Genomic DNA, 22,489 nt, shown 5'->3' with positions numbered 1-22,489 from the left:
CTTGAACTGAGAAGCTCAGAACTGGACACAGCACCCCATGAGTGGCCTCACCAATGCTGAGGGGAAGGATCACCTCCCTTGATGTGCTGGGGCCACGCAGCATGGTGCCAGGGGTTGTTCCTCCCCAGGTGCAGGACTTAGCACTTCTTCTTGCTGAACTTCACGAGGCTCCTGTCAGCCCATTTCTCCATCCTGTCAAGGATGGTACTCTGGATGGCAGCATGGCCCTCTGGTGTATCCACCACTCCTCCCAGTTTTGCAAACTTGTTTAGGGTATCGTCTGCTGCATCATCCAGGTCATTAATGAAGATGTTAAATAGGACAGAACCAGTATTGACCCTATGGATACTCTGCTACTCCAGCTAAACATTGTGACACTGATCACCACCCTCTGGGCCCAGCTGTTCAGCCAGTTTTTGGTCCATTTCACTCTCTGCCATCCAGCCCATACATCAACATGTGAGGGTCTTACAGTGTCCAAAGCCTTATTGAAGTCCAGGTAGACAATATCTGCTGCTCTCCCCTGATCTACCAGGCTGATAATTTAATCACAGCAGTTTATCAAGTTGGCCAAGCATGACTTCCTTTTGGTGAATTCATGCTGATTACTAGTGATGATTTTCTTGTCCTTCATGTGCCTGGAAATGATTTCTAGTTTAATTGATCAGCCTTTTTTTCTCCATCTTTTCCTTCTTGCCCTTCTCGAAGGTAGGAGTGACATTTGCTTTCCTCCTGTCTCCATGCATTTCGCCCAATTGCCATGATCAGTCAAAGATGATCAAGAGTGACCTCGCAGTGATGTCTGCCAGCTCCCTCAGTACTTGTGGACATCCCATCAAGGCCCATGGGCATATGTACGCCCAGTTTGTTTAAGTATTCTCTAACATGATCCTCTTCCACCTAGGGTATATCTTCCTTGTTTCAGCCTTTCCCCCTGGGATTCCTGAAGGCTGGTCTTCCTGGTAAAGACAGCATTCAGTACTTCATCTGTTTACATGTCCTGTATAAAGAGATCCCCCGTTTCTTTCAGCAGTAAGCCCACATTTTAGAGAAGACCATGAAATGCAAGGTTCTTTTTCTTGCAGATAAATAAGATATTAAGGGCCAAGCATGGAATAGTGTAAGAGCAGCCAATGTTTTGTAACTAAGGTACAGGTACTTGTCAGAAAAGAAGGTGAAGGAAGAGAGAGAAATGAGGGTTTGATTTGGTTCCGCAACCAAAGATGACAGTCTGATCTTTAAATGTTGCAAGAACCTGCATGTTTTCATAAATGATTGTTGATTCTTGAAAATGAGTTTATCATTTTTCGAGTTCTCAAACCTTGGTGTTTTGCTGGGGCCCATTTTTCAAAGGGCAGGTGGTCGGTGTTTTCCTCAAAACAAGGGCTCCTTAAGGATTTTCAGGGTGGATGGCGTAAGCCAGAGGCATCCACAGTCAGGGATTACCTCTAAAAATTAAGAATTAAAATTAGATGAGAGTAACAGTGGGAGCAGGTGTTTAGATAATGGAAAAGTGCATTATGTAAAATTATTACTATTTTACAAACTGTCTCCAAACCCATCTCTCCGAGTTCAGTTTTGATCTTAAACTGCAGTAGTTTCCAAATGGTAAATCTTTTGAGCCCTGCCACAGGACATTTCATATCTTAAAGGCTTAATTGTGTTTCCAAGACACTGCTGTTTTCAAATATCAGAACATTCTTCTAGCAGGAGTGCTTGGAAACTGTGATCACGGGCCAGGACAGTCTCATATATTCCCAAATACAGTGTGGTTGGCAGGTGGTGAAATCAGAACACAGTTTGATTTTACGGATTATATGGAATATCACTGTATTTGTATGCCTAAGAGGCACAGCAGTCTGAGGAAAAAATAGACTAACACATCTTGCTCCATGTGTCCATTCTCTCTGCTCAGCTGCTGACAGATGCTCTGGAAAATGTCAATGTGATTCTTGTGCAAGAAAGGAGCCATCAGGCTCAGTTCCACCTGATATTATGGAAACAAATGTCCATGAAGGTTCTGATTTACTTCAGAGCTGTACCACAAGACAAAATATTAGTAGCATAGGAAAGTGCAAATCGTTATTCTAGGTTTTACTTTCCACTTACGGACAGTTCAGTCTCTACCTGTACGTCTGCATGCTCTAATTCACCTTGTTTTACAGTATAGGTGTCAACAACGTTATAATGGAGAATTCATTAAATGATAAATTGCTGTACATCAAAATAACCTCATTTAGTTAAAAGTTATTTACCTTCTGCTTTCCTTGTAAGTGTCATGTATTGGCAGTTACCCAAGGTTTATAGCAGGTGAAATAGTAATAATAAACTTACTTTGATAAAGCAACTTCCAAAATACATGAGAAATTAATGTTCTCCCCTTTGTAAGGTTTAGGTTCTTTGGTAACCTGCTGCAAAGATGTAGAAAATAACTTTGCTGTTACTTGAAATGTATTTCTCTGATTATTTGCTTTTTTTTTTTTTTTTTTTTTTTTTTTAGGACTTAATTAACAGAATATCCCACTCATGTTGGTTTCACTTGAAGCTATTCAAACTAAGCATTTCTGAAAATTAGATCATGATCCAATAGACCAAACAATTTAGGGCTTAACACCAAGCCTCAATAACCCAGAGCACTGTTCTGTTGTGAAGATTGTTTTTGGCAGTGGGAAAAGCTAGAAAATCCTTTCATCTATCTCAATATTCACTTACTACAGAAGTCAGCTTCCAGTTTAATACTGAGTTTTCAGCTAGACAAACAGCAGTCTTATAGATAGCCAGCTTTTGTGTGCCACAGCAGAGATGCCCTTTTTTTTTTTTTTTTTTAAACGATGATATCGTAGTAGTAGCAGGTCTGTCTGGAAGAAAGGATTCAGTAACCCATGTTACCAGCTCCCAGTCTGTACTGAATTTAGACAATCTAGGAGCCAGCAAGGCCAAGTTAGCTAATACATTTGCTTTTCATTGTTATTCCTAAATAACAAGCTCTGCTTTCCTTATGGGGACACACCTACATCTCCAGGTGCCACAATACTCTTATGCTTGGAATCTGTACACATGAACTTCCTTGCACTTAAAACCTAAAATATCACCCTCCTTCCTGAGGTTTGCATGCACACATTCACTGAAAAATTACTGAAACATTACATGTAAGTAGAAGTAGATGTTCTTAAAACCAAATCAGCTGAGAGTGGTGGTCACATGGTTCAAAGCATGCAGTGACACCACCAGCTTTAGTTGTTGCCATTCCTATCTTTCCTGGTACCATTGGTTCTGGTAGCCTGTGCCATGGCTTACCTTCTGGTTTAGCTTTGCAGAATCATATAATGGGCTAGGTTAGGAGATTGATACAGATAAACACTAATTTCAGACTTTTTCCTACTAAGGTAGGGCAGGGATGAGAAAGAGAGGGAGAAATTTCAATATATATCTAAATATATATCTAAACATTTTGATCAGCCGTCCTTCCCTTCATTAGATCCATACTTCTCAGTAGCTGAGGTGTGCTGCACAGCTGAACGGCCACAGGTCTGGAGGAGGGAAACGCTGACTAAACATCTCTCCAGGCTGCCAGTTCGGTTGTACTTACATGCAGCTATTTAAAGTTTTTAGAACATGGGGAGTGGGAAAGGAAAAAACATAATCTGTTATGATTTACATTCACGTTTAGATCAGTAATCACTGGTAGGGCAGAGTTCATTAGATTCCCATAGGTGTACTGTCCTTATCATAGACAAGCCTTGTTTAGAGTGTTTGGATGCTAATATGATATGAATAAATAAAATTCCTGCATTCCCCAAGCCTGATTATATAATGTTACACAGTACCTATAGGGTGCTTTTACCCACTTGCTTTGAGAACAAGCTCTTTTTACTTTGCAGGCCTGTGTCTTGGGGTCCGAGGACTGTGAAAAAGCCAGACAGTCCCACAGGTCGATCAGATGCTGGCAGGATTTTGTTGTCGTGGCTTGGATACCAGCTTCATGTTCTGTGCTCTTCTTTTCTTGCAGCAATTCAGCTTTGTCTCCCTGCCCACGGATGTCCTGGAAATAGAAGTTAAGGACAAATTTGCAAAGAGCCGACCGATCATCAAGCGTTTCCTGGGAAAACTCTCTATGCCAGTTCAGCGCCTCTTGGAAAGACATGCCATAGGGTAATTTTGCTGCTTGTGTTACTTTGAGTTTTTTAAGGAGTGTGCTGCCATTTAAGTCCCTGATGATGTATCGTTATAGTGTTACAATGATGTTGAGGGGGAGTTATCAAATTGAGAGTTGCCTGTTGAATTGTGTTAATTAGAATTTATACGACTACCATCCAGCCAGTGATTTCTCTCTATAACCTTATCCATTGCCTTTTGAAACGTGAGAGCTGGCATTTAAGAAAGATCTTGTGTGTATCATGACCACAAATCTGGAGAGTGCAATATTTTCAATTTAAACATTGTTTTAATGTTATCAACAGGCTATTTTCATGTTTCAGGGAATTAATACGGGCTGAAATCTAGCCAAATCTGTTCCTCCTTCATTTAATTTCTAGACAGTGGAGATACTATAAAAATATACGTGTCATGTCGTAACTAAATCTTTCTGACCCTCCCCTGCTGCCAGGGAGTAACCGGTTCAAATCAGCAGTCCTGCCTTGCTTCCCCTTTTTAAGAATGTCCTGGGAAGGTGTGTGCAGACAAAGTAACACACCAATATATGAAGGATGGATAGCATGTCAACAAAGCTAAAAAGTTGGCTGTAAACTCTAAGGTTTAGACCTTGAGGAGCAGGGAGAGAAAGAGTAATCTACTGAGAAGAACAGAGGCAGTGTAGTTCCCAAGAGGGCACTTCAGAAAATTGGATCTCAGTTCATCAGAACAGCAGGAAGCTGAGCTTGTTGGAAGTGTTTTTGAACAGCTGTTTCAGAAACTGGCTGTGATATTGACAGCTGAATCTACCAGAAGGGACTAAACTACCTCCCTGTTTCTCAAGTAAGAAAGATAGAGTGGCTTTTTAGAAACCAGATGGAAAAGAACAGCTTGGGTAAGGTAGAGCCCTATAACTGATATCATTGGCTTCCCTCGATGTGGAAAGATTTGTCATCATCAACTGATTATATCTTCCTATTTTACTTCCTTATGGTAAACACTGTCTATCTAAGGATATACTTTGCCAAGAGCAGTGCCTCCAGCCCGTACCTAGATCTGGTTTAGTTTTAATACCATGGTGGCTTTTAAATCTCAGGCAAGCTCAATGAGAATTATACAACCAAGTTAAGAAAGATCATGTGCAAACCTTGAGATCGTCTCATTTATGAGTTTCCAATGCATGCAAAACTATCCTAGCAAATATATTGGGCCCAACTGGAAGTGAACTATGTTTCTTCAAAAGATGTATAACTATTACTATCTAGTGAACCCTCTGCAGTCAAAAATGCTTTGCAAACATTGATTCAGCCTCATTTTGGGCAGCTGGGAAGTTAATCTCTTCTGTAGTTTCATTCTGTTCTGAGGGGTGGATGAAGTGTGGCAAAGGGAGGGACCTGCACAAGGACAGAATGGAGTCATTGATCAACCTTGTCAGGAAGGTGTTCTCCTGATATTTCAGCTTCATAGAGGTAAGAGGGGTGGAAAGAGATGAAGAGTAGTCGTTCAACCAGTTTGAAACAAGAAAGTGGTAAGCGGGGACTGGCCTGTCCAGGATTTGGAAAGAAAGGACAAGAAAGCTGAATTTTATGCGGATGGTGAAGGGAAGGAAATACAAAAATGTGAGGGTCTGCATAAGGGTAGATATGGTCAGATCAGCAGGGAAGTAAAGTCTTGTTACAATAGCTGAAGTGGGAGTTGTTTGCTTCCCATGTTGATATTCTCATACCCATGCTGCAGAAGTTCCATTCCCACCGTTCTCTCTCTATATATATACATATGTGCGTGTGTATCCCAGAAGCCTGTCTGAATCACTGACGCAGCTGTTCCATTGTAATTGAAGACATTGTCCTCTCCTGCTCTGCCATTTGTTCTCACATATGCAAGTCAACATGCCCTCATGGCTGGGTTGAATAGACTTCGAAACTCATTATGTATTTTTGTAGGACACAGCAGCTTTATCTGTGGACAGTAGACATTTGGTAGGTTATAGTCTATTGTGACAATATTTGTTTTCTTGCAGGGACAGGGTTGTAAGCTACACTCTTGGTCGCAGGCTTCCTACAGATCATGTCAGTGGCCAGCTGCAGTTCCGATTTGAGATAACTTCTTCTATCCATCCAGGTAATTCTTAATCTTTATGCATCATTTATCTACATCTGTCTTTTTGGTTTGCATTCATTTCTCCTCAGAAATCTAAATTCGTTCCTGGCTGCTCTGGGACTTTAGGTACACTCGTGAGCAAAGGAAAGTGCATAAAACCTCCTGCCACAGGATGCATCATGAGTCACAATTTCTTCCTGTTTCCCTTTAGCTTGCAGCTACCGCTCTATGCCCCTGTTCTTGGCAGCTTCAGATAGTCTCCCTTGTCACTGGGAGAAAAGAGGATGGAATACTAAGGTCCCATCTGCTTCTCTGACATCTGTCCTGAGGAAGTGCTAGATGGACTGTTATTTGTAGAGTAATGACCATTTGAGCACTTTATGAGTAAAAATGGAGAAGCAATAGTAGAGATGACTGAAAACTTCCTCATTTTGATTACTTTTAATTTAAGAAAAATGTAAAAGAACATTTATTGTAACCCTCCTAACCTCCCTTTTGATTCGGTTTTGTTTTAGGTTCTCTTGTAGTTATTAGGAAGTCACTGTCATGATGGTGTCAGTTTGAACTTTGGTTTCATGTGAAAATCTCAATAGTGTCACCCAGGGGCTTTTTGCTTCTCTAAGGCAGGGTCCTCTCAGGAAAACTTTGTCAAGCCAGTAGCTGCATTTGTAGTTGGAAATTGTGACCTGCCCTTTGCTGGACAAGCCTGACTTCTTTCTTTTGACTGGTAGGTGGAGTCAAAGAGCCCAGGTTGTCTGGCATCTGGGAGGAGATTTTACAGATGGGGATCATATCAAGGGATTTTTGGGGAAAGTTTCCAGCTTTCAGGGTGTGAAAAGCAGTTTGTTAAATTCTCTGTTGTAGAATCTTATCATCTTCTGCATGACAAGAAAAATGTCATTAAAACATCAGGGAAGGCTTCCTTATCATTCCCATAATATTCCTTCTTATGCCAGTTGACTCAAAGAGCAGTTTCAGGAAGGTGCTACCATCAGGTTATGTTGCAAGGAGGAAGGGTGCTGAATATAGAATGCCACCATGAGTAAGCCCCGTAGTCATTAAATCCACTGTACAAAAGCTGCGTAGCAATAAAAGCAGCATTTCTTGATGGTTGCTCAGTTACCCACTCATTTAGTTCCATAACTTATGCTTTTAATTTTCTCAGATTGCTGTGGATGCCTGTGCCCCCATAGCCAAGCCTCTGGTTCAGTCAACACTTTGTGTTAAAGGAGTACGTAATTTCTTTTCCTGTCTTATGCAGATGATGAAGAGGTCTCCATTAGTGCAGATCCTGAGCCAGCTGACCTCCAGGAAAGCCCTGTGAACAACCCCACAGAGGAAAGCCTCGGTGAGCCTCCATGCATCAACACAGTGACCTCAGAAAATACAGCTCCAGAAGAGCTAAATGGATACAGTGTGAACAGTATCGATAGCCCAGGGGCTGTCAAACCACCTGGGGAAGTCAACCGGAACAACGTAAAGGAAGAGCTAGCAGGAGATGGGGAGGTTGATACGGTGCCAGTTCCTGAGCCCTTGGAATCCATCCCAGGAGAAGTGCTGCCTTCTTTGAGTGCCACGGACCTCACGGAGCAGCTGGCTCTGCTGGCTTGCATGTCTCCTCCTGAGACTGAAGCTAGGGAAAACAACAAAGTCAATTCTGGTTCTCAGGAAGATGGAGTCTTGAATAGCACAGAAGCTTTAGATGTCAATGAGGTGAGTGCAGATGTGCAAGCTGGCAAGTATCTACAGAAGAGTCAGGAAGAAGGGGCTTCAGCCCAGGAGGAGGAAGACAGCAAGCTCCAACTGAGGACCACAGCAAAGAGGAAAACCAGGCCATGCTCCTTGCCTGTGTCTGAACTTGAGACAGTTATAGCTTCAGCTTGTGGTGAGCCAGAGACCCCTCGCACGCACTATATACGGATCCACAACCTGCTCCACAGCCTGCCCTCAGCACAGATGAGCAGCGATGGGGAAGAAGAGCAAGATGGTGGCAACGGTGGGGAGAACGATGAAGAGTCCACAGTCAAGGAGGCATTGGATAAGGAGGTGGTCAGTGAGAGTGAGACAATGGCAGCAGAGCCTCCTCTGGAAAATGAGGTCGAAGAGAACTTCAGCCAATGCACGGTGCCTCCCGGGACCTTGGACGAGCAACTCTCTGACTTAAATGATGGGCTGTTGGACGGGGAACACCCCAGGACAGGAAGCGAGAGCGAGTCGAGCTCCAGGCCTAATGGTGACAACGAATGTGAGGCGTGCGACACCTCTTGCTACAGCCCCTCTTGCTACAGCACCTCCTGCTACAGCACCTCCTGCTACAGCACCTCTTGCTACAGCACCTCCTGCTATGACAGTAACAATCGCTTCTCCAGCCACACCCGCTTCTCCTCTGTCGACAGTGCAAAGATTTCTGAGAGCACGGTCTTTTCCTCACAAGATGATGAGGAGGAGGAGAACAGTGCTTTTGAGTCAGTGCCAGATTCAGTACAGAGCCCTGAGCTGGACAGGGAGCAAGTGGATGGCTCCTCCCAGTGGCCAGATGAACTAGTAGCTCATGGTGGGAATCCACAAAGAGCCACAGAAAGTCTAGACACCCCAATAGCAGGTCCAAGCAGCAGAAGAGAAGGTTAGATCCTGAGAATCAATGCGCTGAGCAACCCTGATTATCTGGATGTCACAGAAGGCATCAGATAATCGAGGTTTCAGATAGCTCACGGTTTATTTCCTATAAATTTGGGGGTTCTGAGCTGGGCGATATATCAGGGAGGGTTGGATAATTGAGCTTGTCTTTAAAAATCCCAGTAATCTCCCAGCATATACAGATGGGGATCCGTATATAAGGATTCCTGTAGATATACATGCATCATTATAAAATCAAGATTAGCTGAAGTTATGTGGCAGATCAGCATTATCACATCCACCAACCCATTCCTTATTTCCTGGGATTGTTTCATTTCACATATCTGATGTACTGCCATGTCTCTGGTAGCCAGTGAGAGGACCAGCTTGTGCTTATCAAGGAGCAGATACACTGATTTACTCCAGCTGAAGACCTGGGCCAGTGTCTGTATGTGATTGGTAGCCATACACAGTCATGTGTGGAGAGAAGCAAATATTTGCTAGTTAGAAGTGAAACCAGCTGCCTCTTACAAAGCCTGTTTATTCCATTTTCCCAAATATCAAACAGGTTTACGTCAGATTTCACAGACCATAGGGCAACTCAGATATTGGTTTTTTTTTCTCAGATGCTTTGAAAATATAACTACATCAAAGTTCTCATCTTCCTCTAGAGATGAAACATAATTAAGAAAATCATTTTTGTCTTTTTAATTTAAGTGTTTTTTTTGCAATCCTTCCAAATTCTTCCATTAAATTGTTACTTTTGGTAAGTTATTTTGTATAGTTACATAAAGGGTGGATTTGGTCACTTATCTTTTCTTCAGCTCATTTATTGTTTTTTTCAGGCTGAAGAAGTAAAGGCCTCAGCAGCAGCTGAGGGTTGTGCAGCAAGGTCTTTGCATTTCCAGATTCTGAGTCAGCTTTATCCTGGTATAAGTGACACCAAATTTAAACAGCACCAAGAGGATAACGTATTTGGGGATGACTGGGAAACCGCAGCCAAAGCATCCTTCTGCCTTTTCCGTGTCCATTCTCACTTCATTTACCACTTCCACTGTTGTGGCAGAAGGAGAGGTGTAAGGGTGTTCTTACATACTGGGCTGCATAAAGCCTTTCTAAACAGCTGGGCCTAAGCAATTATTCACTCTGGAGAACAGAATCTGGCCCCAAAAAAATAAATTCTCAGAAGTAAAGAGAGATACAGAAATTCCCAGGGAGGTGAACCTTCTTCCTTGCAGGTGAGGGTATTTGTATGTGGGCAGCATTTATGTGCACATATGCCTAGGAGGGCACAAGTGTGTGTGTGCATGAGACCATGCTTACAGATCTGATGGTTACTTTGGGCTGTGTGCACTTTTTAAAGAGGGGATGTGGGGAGAGGGTGCCTTCTGCATATGGATTCAGTACAGCTACAAGACTGTCCCTCAAGCCTGTATAAAGCTCACTGCAGCATTCACAGTGACTTTGATTAGCTGACAGAATGTCTGAAGGGCAGCCCTGTTCTTAGCACTCTTGATATCATCAGGGGGTACCTCAGTAAACATGCACACTGTTTCACAATTTGGCGGCTGTTACAAACACAGTAGATGTGGTCACCTCCATCTGCTCCATGTGACTGACACTACTATGCTTCCACTGGCTTGGCGTAACTGTCTTGACTAGGGGAGAGTCAATTGTGGTGAGGTAAGTAAAGAAACACAGATGGATGTTCTGGTAGTTTGTGCTACAACACCTATAGTAACAGCACCATTTTTCAGGCTATGAGAGATGGACTTCTAGCACTGAGCAATAACTTATGTAACTCTGCTGTCTGTTCAAAACACACAGCAGATGTGACTGTGAGATACACCTATACACAAGTGTTTTAATGAAGACATTTAAGAGGCCATGCGGTATCATCAGAGCATCTAGAAGAGGGAGTATTTTTGTCTAAGCAGTTTTTCTCACTTCTGGGTGGTGTGAGATTTTTTTTCAGTTTTACATAAATTGGCTTCTGAAGCCTTCTAGCTGTTGGTTGTTTAAAGAAAATGTATAGAGATATATATTTGGGCATTTTTTTTTCATTTGATAGCTATGTGTTATTTTTTTTTACAAAATATTCTTTCTTAGGGTATTAAGATACTGACATTAAAGACAGTTAAAGCAGCCAGCACACAGAATTTGGTTCAGCTGAAAGGTCTGTTTTTAATTTTTAATTATCTGTGTAATTTTCTGGTGATGTTGGAAACACTAAATATTTTTCCCTAAGCTGTATCTTTTTGATGCACATAAATGTTTTATTTATGTAACTTAGATTGCATCTCTGTAATACAGACCCACCTGGAGCTGGAGGTTTTAGCAAAAAACTGTTACCACACAATTTGAAAATGCGTCCATTATTAGGATGAATAGTCCTGATTTCTGAGGTTTTAAGGAGAGAACAAGAAGGAATCTGAATTCTAGAACCTGCAAAGTTTTATCTTGCAGCTTCCTCATTCTCACAGTTAAGTCTAAGATGAGGAATATTTTTTCATCCTTATCATTAGCTTCTTAGTTTCTTAGAGGATTCTATAAACATTGAATGGATCTTAAGTCACTTGTTCCTCTCAACAGAAAATGAGTTCGGACATTTGTTTAGGTTTCATTTATTTCATACTCAGATACATAGGCATATATACAATGTTAGTGTTTTTAAAAACTACCTCTGCACTGTCTACTTACTGTGTGTCACTTCTTTTTCTTCTTCTTCTCCTTCTTCTTCTTCTTCTTCTTCCTTCTTCTGTATCTCAGGTCTTCCCTCTTTATCTCAGGTCCTGACTATGTCTCACTATCTTTTGTCCTCTCTTCTGCCACCTGTCTCCTACCTGTTTCTGGTCTTTCTCTCATTCTCCCTCCTTCCACCCAAGATGGACACTTTGAATTTTGAAATATACCTGTAGAAGGGGACGATCTTCTGCTTTGCAGGGACTGCATAATCCTGCCACTCCAGTCCACTTACACAGTCATTGATCCTTTGGAAAAGCAGAGAAAGATTCAAGGCAGCTTTTAGCCTTGTATTCTGCCGATGGGATAAGTTGGAACCAGGATTTTGCATGTTCCTGCCCAATTTCCGCAGAAGCTTGAGCTGTACAGTATTTCTCAGAGATCAAGCCTGATTCTTCTCTCGCTTCAAATTGTGTGTCTATGAGTCCAGAATCTGGTCCATAATAGCTTAGCATTGACACAAACCTGAGACCAGAGTCTTGACTGCATTATTTTCATAATTCCTGGCCATGTGAGTTATTATTAACATAGCACCTAGAAATAGGAATAACCAAAGCTGTTAGGACACCAGGCTAACCTCTGTAAAAAAATAATCGCTTGTTTTACAGTAGCACATTTTTTGAACCACATTGTAAGACCAGTGAATGACTGTCAATGTCTTGAATATCTTGTCCGTAGGTGATTGTCCTTTACTCCATAATTCTCAGCCAGTCAGCCAGCTTCCTTCTCTGAGGCCTGACCATCATCACTACCCAACTATCGATGAGCCTCTTCCACCAAGTAAGCTTTAGTTTTTTAATTTATTACATTTTTCAGCCTTTCCTGTTAACTCAGTGTAGAGGTCAGTATGTCTTTCTAAATAACCCCATCTGTTCTGTATACACTTTCTCCAGAAACTAAGCAATATGGTCTTTTGTTTCCCGTGTTTGATCCTGACTTCAAGTATTGCCGTGGTGTTTCGGACAAGCTCTATAACCTTCCTCTGCCTTGATCCATCCTCTTACTTAGCTACCATGATATGAAAATAATAATGTTTCCCTGTCTCCAGTCAATGCTGTAAGACTGGAATGAGTGGGTATCTGTCAAGTGTTCTGGAAGCCTTACAAAAAAGCTTCTGGATGTTGTGTCAGCAAGGTACTCTGATTTTTCTGTAATGTTTGTCTTCAGGATTTTTCATAACACAATTCCAACATGGTTTGGGATGGCACTCCCCATGGTCTGTCAGCTCTACTTGCATGTTCAGCAGGAACCCTTTCACAGTCAGGATGCTCCTGGGAGAGATAGCAGGTCCAAATCTGAGCGGAAACAGCAGAAGCTGGGGAAAGGCACCTCATGTACCATGGACCCGTCGTACTGTTTATGGATTTGATGATCAATTAATTTTATGTTCATTATGGACTGTAATGGTCTCTGCAGTTGTGCTGAATAAAAATTATAGGGTTGCAATTAGAGTGATCAACTAACAGGCTGATAATACAGGATTTTTACTGCCGTGTCTACTGCTGAAGGTGTTTTCCCTTGGTTCTATAGCCTTTCACTTGTGTACCTGGAGGATTAGCCCACTTTTTGCGTTAGCGTTAACTGCCCAGCAGAGTGCACTCTATGCCCTGCAACGTGCTGCGAATCAACTTCAAATTCTGCACATGATTTAGCAACCTAAATTGTGCGGTGCCTCAGAAAAACAACCAGGCGTATAAACAAAGCACTCTATTTTCTTCAAAGCCCAAGTAGGGAACGTGCTTATTTGGCCCATGGTGCCCTTGACAAATAATTCATCATTTACCAACCATGCTGTCAGTATTCCCTGAACTGAAAATAGCCCCGATGCTGGCGTCAGCTGCACAGTAGCATGAATGATTCAAATACCTCTAGCCCAATGAAGTCTTATTAGAGTCCCACTGTGGCTTGCTGGTGAGTGATGAAATGGGAATGGTTACCTTTGTAACAGGAAAATATCTCTTCCTCTCACTCTTACCTCAACATTTTGTGAATAGTTCCCAATTAGATGACTTTATGGTAGGACACTGATTCCGGCTCAGGTAAACAAAACATACTGTCAATCCATGTCCCATATTCATCTGTCACCAATTTAATATGTTTTTTCCTCTTTTTTATAATTATCCTCAAAAGGCAAGTATTTCTACCTTTGGTTTTCACAAGTGCTTTCACTACAAGGTATAAGAACATGAAATGCAGTGCACAACAATACAGTGCAGAATTTATATCCCGTTGTAGTATTTTATTTTTGCATTCACATGTAACCTTTTTACAGTAGCAACTGAAACTTTGGGGGTAAGCATATTGGTTTTAATAGGAATAGACTCTACTAAGTTAGTTTTGTGAGAAGAAAAAGTTGAATCAGGTAATATCAACAAGGAAGGCAGCACTAAAAGCTCTCAATGAAATTTCAAAGTAATTTGAAAAGAAAAACCATGGTCTTAATCTAGAAATGTTTCTTCTTCTAGCATTTGATATCACTGTCTCAGTGCCTTTAATGCCTCTTAATCCTAGTTAAATAATTCTCAAATGGTGGGAAGGGAAGAAACTTCGTATTTTAAACGTGAGTTATATGGTTAAACTTGGCTTGCCTCTCACATGTAGCATTAGTTTCTGCCAAGAAGTACTGTTGAAGATAATTTGCCATTGCTGCAAGTCCAGTGTTGACTGGTTTTACACTAGTCATGAATAGTTTTCTGGTCAGTCTTTTTTCTCTTTGGAATAGTTTTCTGAATAGCTTTGTTTCATCATAACCCCACAACAGTTGGTCCCAGGGAGGAAATTTAATCTCAGTCAGCTTTGTTTAGGAAAGTAACACAGAACAGATTCATTATTTATGTAGGAATGTCATAGTGACCAGTCCAAATGTTAAGGCCTGTATGCGACTGACAGGTTTGCAGAACTTGTACTGCCTTATGACGGCATTAATAGTCACCCTTATTATGCGTGTGATCGCTAGTACTGCTGCAAGCCTTACAGAACTGAAGCCAAGACAAACACATGTGCCCAGTTCAGCACCGCTCTATGCCAAAGGTGTGGCTGAGCTTGGAAGGGGAAAGGCAGCATGTTTACTTTGCCCCTCTAGGATTATTGGCCTGCCAGAAAAAGTTGCGTCTTGTAGTGTAACTCAGAGCAGTTGCAGAGGCTGCTGTGAAATATGACTCAGCTGATGGCGGGGGATCGCTGGAGAACACAACCGCTGCTGTCCCATCTCCAGCCTGTGCTCCAGCGTGCCACTACTGTGGAGGTTAGATGGAGGTTAGTCTCTGTTGTAGTCACAGTTTTATTTTGCCTGAAAAAGTAACAAAGAAGCCTGAGGGGATCTGGCTGCTTCCTAGGTCACCTGTGTCCCTGAAGTAGCATGAAGGAACTTGAGTACAGCTCAGAAGCAGAGTCCTGTCTGTCAGTTCACCTGTCAGTCCATCCATCTCCGTGCAGGTATCCATCCATCTGTCCACAAATCTGCTGTCATATGCAGCTTCGGTGACTTGTATGACTTACTGGTTGTCTTGTGGGAAGGCAGGAAGCGCACTTGACATCTATGGACAACAAAAATACCAGCACCTGCCACTCTCTGACAGCCTTCCCAGGTGATCAAAAGAATAGTTATTCAGCTGATCAGAAAGGCTGTTCTAAGGATTCATCTAGGACTGCTGCAGGTTTCCCAAAAGCCGTGTGACACAGTTCCTACTATTTCAGTATGCCACTGCAAGTGTCAGCCCATGGTTTCAAGTGTATGTACACATAAAGCAATGAATAAAGCAGCGCTCACAGTTAGATTGGTGTAGTTCATGTTTGTACGTAATGCTGCTGGATGTCTGATACAGACAGCAGAGATAGCCTTCCTGAAATTGTAGTCCAGCCTGCATGATTCTGACCTGATATTTTCACCATGACCTCCAAGCTCTGGACAAGTTTTGTTGCTCCTGGATTTCTAAATGTTATGCTTAGGAGCTTAGGAACTCTGCATTACATTTAATTAGAGAAACACTGCAAAATAGCCTCAGAAGCCATAGCTCACAGGGCTGGATTATGGGAAGCACTTGTTTTACTGTGTAATTGGGCAGTTGTATTCTTACTGAGTGTCTATCAGCAGGCTCCAGACCAATATGACCTGGACCAGTAGTTGGTGTCTTCTGTGTAGGTTGACTTAGACTGTGTGTCTAAGGATCCCACAAGGATCATTGGGTCCGACTGCTGGGTCCACACAGGACCACCTAAAACTCAGAACATATGTCTGAGAGCGTTGTCCAAACACTTCTTGAACTCTGGCACCTCCCTGGAGAGCTTCTTCCAGTACCCAACCACCCTCTCAGTGAAGAACCATTTTCCTGATATCCAGCCTGACCCTCCCCTGTCACAGCTTCACTGCATTCCCTTGGGTCCTATCGATGGTCACCAGAGAGCAGAGCTCAGCGCCTGCCCCTGTTACATGTATACTGCAGTGGGAGGTGAGGGCTAGGATTTGGCCTTTGCCAGACAACAGCAAAAAAAATGAAGATCTTCTCAGTGATGTTAAGATACATCAAGTCAGCTTTGATTTGGGCCAAGATTATCTTGTTTAGGATGTTGCAAATAATGCATGGCTCCAGAAGGGCTGTTCCCCACCCATGGTGGTACACCTGCCGCTAGTGACAGCATGCTTGGCAAGGCATTGGCCTTCAGCCTGCCCTGTGTGTCAGACTGATTTACTTCAGTGTGCATCTGTTGTGCTCCATGTGCTGTTTTTCACTGTCTTGTGTTTTAGGTATTGTTTTCACAAAGCTGTGTTCTTGTTCTTGAAACAGCTACAACATCCTTGGGAAGCCTTACCTGGTGGGAGAAACAGAGAGCCCTCCCCTTAAGATTATATAGGGATGTTCACTGTGAGGGAGGGAGACTGTATGTGCATGGTGTGAGCATAGGCTTTGCACCTACAATTACTGAGGTACTTACAGTCAGCTCTGAAGAAAATAATGCACATGCATAAGGTTCTTGCTGTTTTGAATTCTTACAGAAAATTCCTCCAAGGACTTCTGGTGTCCTTTTCAGATTCCTGGGATTAACATGCCAAGGGCAAACAGCCATAGACGTAAGACAGCCTACACTAGGCTGGGACCAGTCTGGGTAAGGGAACTGAGTTTAGCCAGGGGCAGTGTTCTGGAGGGGTAAACTGGTTGTGAAGGATGGGTTTTCAGACACAGCAGGGAGAGGTACAACTTCAGTCCTACTCTTAGAAAGAGCAGCAGATAATACGTAAAGAATGAAGTCCAGCTGATCCTAAATATGATCATAGAAGAACATAAAAGGAATGGAGTCATCCCCAGTTAGAGCAGGGAAGTTGGCATCACAGTAAGGCTATGGGAATAACAGAGAGTTTTTGCCCCCAAAAAGGTAATTACCATATGTACATTTGTGTGTGAATGTGAGTGAGGTTTGTACATAAACAGGTGTAGAAAGTGTGTGCTTATATTTACGTAGATGTGTCATCAGCTGATGGATCAGATAGAAAGAAATACAAAGCTAGCAAGTCAAATTTATATTACTACTGCATACTTTCTGAGCAATCTGATGTGAGGGTCTGTTTTACTTTCACTTCAGAATTTCCCCTGTTCCAACCCTTTTTTTAGTCAACATTACCATTTTTCACAAACCATCAGATATTGAAGAACTTTTAGTTTTCAGTCATGGGGCAACTTGAACAAACATTAGCAGGAAACAATAATGATGGAAGGCTAAATATTATGCTGCAGACTTTCAGTCTAGTTGGCATTCATCAGTAGAATAAATTTATGAAACATCTATTTATATCTACAGAGATTTCTGCAGATATGTTCAGCCAGGCTGTGATCAGTTTTCAGGGGAACCTGTAACTGTTGTATGGTATCCTTCTGAGACACGGTATAAAAAAAGAGAGAAATGAAACAAAAAAGAAAACATGGGATTTGCCACATTAGCTCCTATTTAATCCTGCTTTGCTAAGGGTCAGTTCTATGTGGCTACCCTGACCTGCAATGAATCTAGCCAACTGGTATTACTAATTGTAAAATTATCCAGCCCTTTAAAAATATACCCACTATGTCACTTGTTTTTCGTAGTCTATGATGGTGAATTCCGTAGGCTGCCTATGTGCTGTGTGTGAAATATTTATGTATATGCATATACTGCATATACATACATATAGGCAGACACAGAGTATATATACATTTGAATATATACACTGAATATATACACATATCTTGCACGCATATAGACATCTATATAGTATCTATCTCATGTGTGTGTATCCACTCTCTGTGTGTATGTATGTGTATATGTATCTTCCGCATTTTTTTTTGTAAGGCTTCACACTGACACCATCATCCTTTCCTTTCTTTCCGACCCTAGATTGGGAAGCTCGGATAGACAGCCACGGGAGAGTATTCTATGTCGATCACGTCAACCGAACCACCACGTGGCAGCGCCCCACAGCCGCAGCAACACCAGATGGGATCCACAGGTCTGGCTCTATCCAGCAAATGGAGCAGCTGAACCGGCGGTGAGCAGTTGTGTCTAAATTCCCTTAAGATCCACACTCCCCTTCTTCCACACTGCCAGTGGCTTCCTTCCTTCCTCACTGTATCCCTTTAGCTCCCTAAAGATTTCTCCTCTTTCCTTGTCCAAGTCTAATATACGTGTTCCTCTGTCTGCTGATTACTTTCTACCTTGGTGTACCTGCTGGGAGCGTTCAGTACCCAAACTTGCCCACATGAGGAGAGCTGTTGAGTGAAAGATGTTGCAAAACATTTCAAACAGAAGAGGCTTTGGAAAAACTTTTTCGAAATTACTCCCAAAAGAGAAGGGAGCATTCTTCCAAAAGATGGAGACACTTTTTCTTTTTAACTCTTAGGGTGGTACCCACGGGTCAGCACCTAACCCTGCACCACAGTACCTACAGAGGTTTCTGAGCTGACTGTTACTGAGATACTATTGCTATATCAGTGTGGCATTTCTACTCAAGCTAGTTAGGCCTACTGAAAGGTCTGTCCCCTAATAGAGCAGGGCAGAGCACTGCTCTGATAGAAGTGTATGCCTTTCTAGACATAGACAGATCTGCTTAGTGTTGTAATAGGTGCTGTAAATCTGTGAGTTCATTCTGAGCTAGCGCAAGTATCTCTTAACACGGTGCATATTTTCCCTTTGTGTGACTCATCCACACATAGATTTGTTTATCATTTCTTTCCCTTGCTTGCTTTTTGGACAGAATTTAAGAGGAAAGACAAAAAATAAAGAGCTAGCTGAAAATCCTCCCTTTTTAACTTCAGAAAAGATTTTCTTCATTATCCCCTGCTTACAGTAATGATATGGTTTCTTTTTTAGACAAGCAAAACTAATCATAGCATGTGAAATGCCACAAAAGTTTTTTGGCCATTTTCTCTTTGCTAAGAGAAAGATCTGCAGCTGAGAGGAGAATGCAGAGTTTCAAAGTAGTTTTCATAATGCAGAATAGCTTTGGAGTTACTGTGTGTAAGGAGAAATGGGTCCTGAATGACAACAACTGGAAAGTTAATGTAACTTTTGGAGAGTAAACCATTCTTCTGAAAGTGGTTATTGCACAAGTTAAGTTGTCACCATCAACACACTCTTGAAGAAATTCTCCATTTTTTTCCACTAGATTTATTGTTCTGGATGTCATTTTGTAACATGTATTATGTTATGCAGAGGTGAAAGAACCTGTATTTGTTTTCATTATAGTTTTCCTCAGAAAGTGTCAAGCTACCATGTTAATATTAAAAAACAACAACAACAGAAAAACGCAAAGTGTATGTTTAATGTAGATTTTTTTTCCAATTAATTTATATGACTCTTCTCTGCCATTTGGCATTTGTCTTTAAGAGGGATTTGGGTTACGTCAAAGGTCAGACTATTTGACTGCCACATAAGCAAGCTATCTACCACGGAAAGCTCTTTTCTGGATATACATCAGACTTTTTTTTTTTAAATTGAACTCTCATGTAAGTGCAGCACAAGACCAGGAATAAGTGTTTGTGAGAGTCTTCATAAGAGTTCACCATTCTTTCAGCTAAAACTGGTTAATTGGTAAATGAGCTATCTCAGATCTCATCAGAAACTGCAGAGTAGGCTTTACATTTGTGACTTCCTTGCTGCAAACTTTATTCCTCTGTATTTTCATGTAGGTTGTCTGGCTTCCTTGGTTATGACTTGATTGTCACTGGTTCAGATTGGTAATTGACTGTTAATGGGTCTAACATTCTTCATTGGATCTCTTTATTTTTAGTATTCAGATATCTGATTAAAAAGTGAAAAGTAGAAAGGATTTTCAGTAATGGCATAGCTCTCTTTACCTGAATCCTATTAGAGACTAAGCACTGTGCAACTTAATAAACATAAATTGCCATGGCTTCTTGGGACAGAAGAAAAAAAAAAAAAGATGATTCACTACACTTTGCCAAAGAGCTCTACTGATTTAAAATGTTCAATGAGTAGTTCTCCTGTTCCCAAGTTTGGGAACATTTCCTAAGATTCTGATAAATGAGATTCATAATGAATACTCCATTGAAACAAACTGAGCATTTCTGAAGTGGAAAATCATTTCTGCTTTTTTCAACCTGGCTGCTAGAATTTTTAAATTTCCATTGTCCTAAAGCAAATTTCAAATAATTCAAGTCTCCGGATTTATGTATTATGAGGAAAACAACATTTCATAAATGGTTACTGGAAAGCACTATGGAGGATCAGGCATGGTTTTAAGCATTCATTTTAGAAATGCCATTTTGTAGTGTTTCAAACTTCATTATTTGAAACAGTCTTCAGCAAACACACCTGAGAATCATTTTAGGTGAGGCAATAACAAGACCTTGCTGATAGAATTAACAATAGCCTGAACTTTTGCTCTAACCTGAAAAAAAATGGGACTCAAAACCACTTAGTATGAAAAAAAAACTTGGCCACTTTTCTTTTTGAACCCATCTACTCACTTTTTAGCTTCCTGGTTTCATTTTTGGGAGGGAATGGAAAGACCAAAATATTACAGGAAAGCCTGGTATTTCCAGCACTGCCAAAACCACAAAGCTTTGGAAATTTAAAAAAAACCATAGCTGTAACTGTTCAAATCCAAGAGCCTAAACCTGCTTTCCTTCTGTGCTCAAAGCTTCCCATTAGCTGTGCTAGGCCACTCAAGGATAAAGGGATTGCAAAACTGGAATCCAGGTGTTAGGCAAGTTCCAAAGAGACATCCATAATTTTTATTTTAAAGACTCTTTCTCATTTTCTCGACAGTACATGACTTGCTAACTTAGCAAAGCCTGCAACAGCCATTGCTGATGAAGCTCTGTTGGAAAGATCCTTTGCAGCATATGTATATCTAGACTTGTTTATTTACTAATTTAAAAAGTGATAAATAACACAGGAAATTATATCTGTGTAGTTAAGACAGCCTCGGTGTGGTATTGCTAAGCCTCCATTTCTTTGACAAATCACTTTGAAAGGAGACTGAATTTTCCAGAGGCATTCCCATAACTTTTGCCCTTTCAATGTTTTCTCCACTTACTTTGACATTTTGGGGTATTTATATAAGATGAGTTTATAATATTGAAACCCCCCAGAAGTATATTTTTTGTTGGCATACAGCTAGTGTTACTCTGTAAGGTTTGCCAATAGGGATTTTCTACCAACTAATTAAATGGAAACTACAAGGGGTTTTTGTTGTTGTTGTTGTTGATTTTTTTTAATATATAATTGTGCTTATATCATTTGATTACATGAACTCCTTTAAAAAAAAAAAAAAAAACTTGCTGCTGCATGTGGGTGTTGTAAAACTCCTACAGTACAGTACTGGAAACTTCATTCAGTTGCCTGCAGTCAAATAAATAAAAATGTAAAGTGTGGGTCTAAAACAGAGGGACACAGCAACTAAGGTAAATTCATGCTGTTGTGAAATCTGCTATCAGAATTTCCTTGTAAAGATGGATATTTACTTGAAAACAGAACCCCCAATTGTTGTTTTTTAAAAACAAACAAACAAACAAAAACTTCTAAAGATGCTCTTTATTGAACTTCCAAAAGAAATGTTAAATGTCTTAAATACTGAGGGACAGACATACTACTGTGAAAGTTTAGTGCAAATCTATTAAAACAAGTAGTTTTTCTTAATTGTCTCTAGCCCCTCTGCCCAAAGTTGAGTTGCAGTAAGCTGCTGGAGATGCTACCTGTTGAGAGATATAAAGGCTAAATCCAAATTGTCTTATGTGATCCCATATCACTTTGAAGAACTCCTGGCCACCTTCCTATTTGGAGTAAAATGTGCATTAGCAATTAAAGGGAGAGAGAGAAAGTAAGTAAAATCTCTAAGTCAGAATATGAGCTAAGGAAAGAAAAAAGAGTTTATGTCAGGGAAATGGGAGACAAACAATGCTGGATCAGATTAAATACAGACAGTAAAGCCATTCTGATTTATGTAAGTATGGGAATGAAATCCTGAAATACAGATTAAAAATATCAGGGTGGAGTAAAAGCTAATTAATCTGATTAAGAGGGCCTACTTTCTTTCTTTCTTCCCCTTTCTCCCTTTTTCTTTCTACTTCTTTCGTTTTCTTTCTCTTTGTATATGAAATATATTTTCTTATTAAATATATAGAAAGATTTATGTTCATAGCTTACCCGTAGAACCAGAGAAATCTTGATCATCTGTCTGTATGGGTTAACTAGAACTTGTTTTGTGTGGTGCATATTTGAAACACTCCAGCTTATTCCCACAGCCAGATATATACTTCGTTCCTGATCTGGTAAAGTATTTAATATTGGGATCATCCCTAATACCATGCTAAATCCTATTGGCATCAATTAATATGGTAATTAGTTCCATAATTAACATGGAAATGGCATAGTTTTTAAAGGTGTTTGCAGGTTTTAATTCAGCATTTAC

The 22,489-nt window shown here is 41.0% G+C and overlaps 1 protein-coding gene across 11 annotated transcripts in view; it reads left to right on the top strand.

The window, feature by feature from the left end:
- Positions 1–22,489, top strand: part of HECW1 (HECT, C2 and WW domain containing E3 ubiquitin protein ligase 1) — a 263,523-nt gene that overhangs the window by 178,604 nt on the left and 62,430 nt on the right. For all 11 annotated transcript variants that reach the window (XM_080578352.1, XM_080578347.1, XM_080578351.1 and 8 more), the window contains 5 exons: positions 4,010–4,152; positions 6,152–6,252; positions 7,493–8,854; positions 12,268–12,369; positions 17,953–18,103. In XM_080578352.1, the coding sequence (XP_080434478.1) occupies positions 4,010–4,152; positions 6,152–6,252; positions 7,493–8,854; positions 12,268–12,369; positions 17,953–18,103 (1,859 nt within the window). The remainder of the gene's footprint in view (positions 1–4,009; positions 4,153–6,151; positions 6,253–7,492; positions 8,855–12,267; positions 12,370–17,952; positions 18,104–22,489) is intronic.

This window comes from Anser brachyrhynchus, assembly GCF_964034855.1.
Source record: "Anser brachyrhynchus genome assembly, chromosome: 2".
Lineage (NCBI taxonomy): Eukaryota > Metazoa > Chordata > Aves > Anseriformes > Anatidae > Anser > Anser brachyrhynchus.
This window is presented reverse-complemented; position numbering and strand designations above follow the sequence as displayed.